General features: G+C 65.1%; 1 protein-coding gene across 1 annotated transcript; it reads left to right on the top strand.

Annotated features, from left to right (window-relative positions):
* Positions 1-90: 90 nt before the first annotated feature.
* On the top strand, positions 91-1,312 carry MNEG_15714 (histidinol dehydrogenase; the record flags this gene model as incomplete). Its single annotated transcript, XM_014035815.1, has 3 exons — positions 91-114; positions 502-651; positions 947-1,312. The coding sequence occupies 3 exons, from the start codon at positions 91-93 to the stop codon at positions 1,310-1,312; spliced, it is 540 nt and encodes a 179-aa protein (XP_013891269.1).
* Positions 1,313-3,043: the final 1,731 nt, after the last annotated feature.

Genomic DNA, 3,043 nt, shown 5'->3' with positions numbered 1-3,043 from the left:
GGCAGGGGCCGGGAGGAGCTGGGGTGTGAAGGGCGGGTCAGGTTAGCAGTGGATATTTCTTTGAGATAGTGGCGCCCCAGGCCGTGCGTGATGTGTGTGCGTGTGTCTGATCAAGTGAGAGCAAGGCAAGCCCGCGGTCCCAGGCGTGTTTTTGGCAGCGGGGCGCGCCAGGCTGTCTTTGGGAGCGGACGCAGCGCCTGGGGCCGCGCACGCCCGGAGCAGTGGGGAGCGAGGCAGCGCAATGCACGCGACACTCGGAATCACAATGGGGCGTACGGCCGCGAGGCGGGGAGGGGCGCTGAGGAGGGCTGTCGTTTGAGCGGGACGGATCGTAGCTTGGTTGCTGCGCTACATTGCAGGCTGTCAAGGGCCGCAACGTGGCGCGCCAAGCTAGGCTGCCCCGAGGTTGACTCCCATTTTTCATCTCATTACACCCCAGTCGCCCGACCCGCTGAAGCATGCGTTCGACTCCCGCCGAATCCCTCCCATTTTTGCCCGCAGGCGGAGCACGGGCCGGACAGCCAGGTGGTGCTGCTGGCGCTGCCGGGGGTGGACCTGGATGCGGTGCAGATGGAGGTGTCGCGGCAGTGCGACGCGCTGCCCCGCAGCGACACCGCGCGCAAGGCGCTCGCGCACAGCTGCGTAGTGACGGTGCGTGGGCTGGTGTCAGGGGAAGGGGGCGCGGGCAGGCGGGCGGGTGTCAAGCGTGTGGGGGTTGCCGTGGCGGCTTGTGGGGCTGCGGGCCAAGGGGTGTGTGGGGCCACGAGAGGTTGATCGCCGGCTTGGTGGGATGGCGGCAGATCCCCCCCCACCACACACACACACACACACTCACTCATTCACTCACTTCCTCACGCACGCACACTTTTTCCCTCTTCTGCTCTCGAACACACACACATATACACACGCACACCTACCCACTCGCTCCCCGTCCCACCGCCCCCAGGTCAGCGGCAAGGAGGAGGCCTGCCGCATCAGCAATGCGTACGCCCCCGAGCACCTCATAGTGAACGTCGAGGACGCAGAGTCGTGGCTGCCCGCCCTCGACAACGCGGGGTCCATCTTCATGGGCCGCTGGACGCCCGAGTCGGTCGGCGACTACGCGTCGGGCACCAACCACGTACTGCCGACGTACGGCTACGCGCGGATGTACAGCGGTGTCAGCCTGGAGAGCTTTACTAAAAAGATGACAGTGCAGAGCCTGAGCTTCGAGGGGCTGCAGGCGCTGGGGCCGAGCGTGGCGAAGATGGCGGAGGTGGAGGGGCTCGACGCGCACCGGCGGGCGGTGACGCTGCGGCTAGGGATGAGCTAGGCGGGCGCAGCGGGCTGGGGTGCCGCATCGCATCCGCGAGTCCTGCGGAATGAGGCGCTTTCTACGTCACGAGCTGCTCTGTTGTTGAGTCGTCGTTTTCCTTTGTGGTTGTGTTTGCTTGTTCGCCCCGGCCGCTTGTGCGCCGACATTGAGCTTTGGCGGATGTTGATTTGCCGGCCTCTTGCTGTGCCTGTTTGGGTGCTGCCCTGAGCCACACCATACCAGGCAATACCAGGGACTGCCCTGCGCCATGTGCCCTGGGCTCATCATTCGAGTTGGGTGCGTCCGCCTCGCTTTCGGCGGGATTGCTGGCACGCACATGCCCGCGCCTGCTGCGCAGGTGGTCTGTCGCTGCCTCTGGTGACTGCATGCAGCTGTAATGCTGAAGCAGGGCCAACCGTTTGGGATTGGGTCCAAACATGCGTGTGGGGGCCTGGGGTGAACATCGCACGCGCCAGTCTGGCTTGTCTGTGCCCAACCCTTGGGCATGCTGCAGCTTCAGCACGCTGGATTGTGAATGTATGGCGGACGGTTGCGGCCAATGCAATCCCCTTGCAGCTCAAGATGTGACCAGGAAAGGAAGCCGCGTGGTCAAAGGGTCAGGCGCACGTGGCCCGGGGTTGCTCAAACAGGCGGTGGGCTGGCAGCTGCTGCCCCGAGCCGCTGAGCACCAGATGCGCCGGATGGGCCGCCATTGCTGAAGCCGTCTGCTTGTGACTTGCATACTGCAGCCTCTATTAGCCCGTATCTCTCGCGGTAGAGGCGATAGCAGGTTTTCCACATAATCGCAGCCCGTGCACCCCGGTTGCATTGTCTGAGCAACCGTCGGCTGCCGCGGCATCCGGTCTCGGCCCTCAAGCCTAGCGTGCCTGTAAAAAGCAGCCATCTTGTATCAGGCCTCAAGCAGGCTTGCTTTTGCGGTGCCTAACCTGGCCACGGCGCAGCACGCGCGTTTTCAGCAGCAGGTGGCGCGATGGGGGCGCGCCTTGCGCTGCTGGCCCTAATTGCTGCGGCGGGCAGCCTACAGCTAGCAAGGGCGCAGTCCTGCCCGCTGGGACCGCCGTGCGCGTTCAAATGCGGCGCAACGTGCGGGTCAGCTGCCAAAGATTTGAACGCAACCGCCCTCGCCACCACGTCTGCCAAGGTGGGAGGGGCCCCGCCGTTATGTGGTCTGCGCTCACGCCACAGCGCGCGCCCGGCACCCGTGGCCGCACGGGCCGCTGCAGCCAGCGCAAGCAGCGAGCTCCGCGTGCGGCCGCTGCTGCCTGCGCCCGCCCACCCAAGCGCTTCCCGTCGCACCTCACGCCGCACCTCCCACTGGGCCGACATTATGACCAGAGCTTTCACTATAACCAGAGCCAGCCACTATGACCAGAGCCATTTTTACGACCAGAGTATACTAATCACAAAAATAAAAGCCAACAATTGCCATATCAATTGCAAACGTACCCCGCCGACAGGTGGAGCCAATGAGGGAGGTGATCGCCCGTCTGCTCGCCGTGGCGCAGGCGCAGGCGCTCGCGACAGTGGAGACCCTTAACGCCACCCAGGTGACACCCCCCCCCGTCCCACCCGGCCCCCAACCCGCTCCCCAAATCGCACCCCATTCCCAACCCTGGACGCGCGCCTGTGCCGCCCCGGCGGCTCGGCGCCCGCTCCGCCGGCCCCGCCATCGCCCACGCGAGTGCGTCATTCCTGACACAATCTGACCTAATGTGACCACCGCCTGGC

This window comes from Monoraphidium neglectum (genome assembly GCF_000611645.1).
Source record: "Monoraphidium neglectum strain SAG 48.87 unplaced genomic scaffold scaffold05589, whole genome shotgun sequence".
Classification (NCBI taxonomy): domain Eukaryota; kingdom Viridiplantae; phylum Chlorophyta; class Chlorophyceae; order Sphaeropleales; family Selenastraceae; genus Monoraphidium; species Monoraphidium neglectum.
Note: the sequence above shows the minus strand (reverse complement) of the source record. Positions and strands in the feature narration are given on the sequence as shown.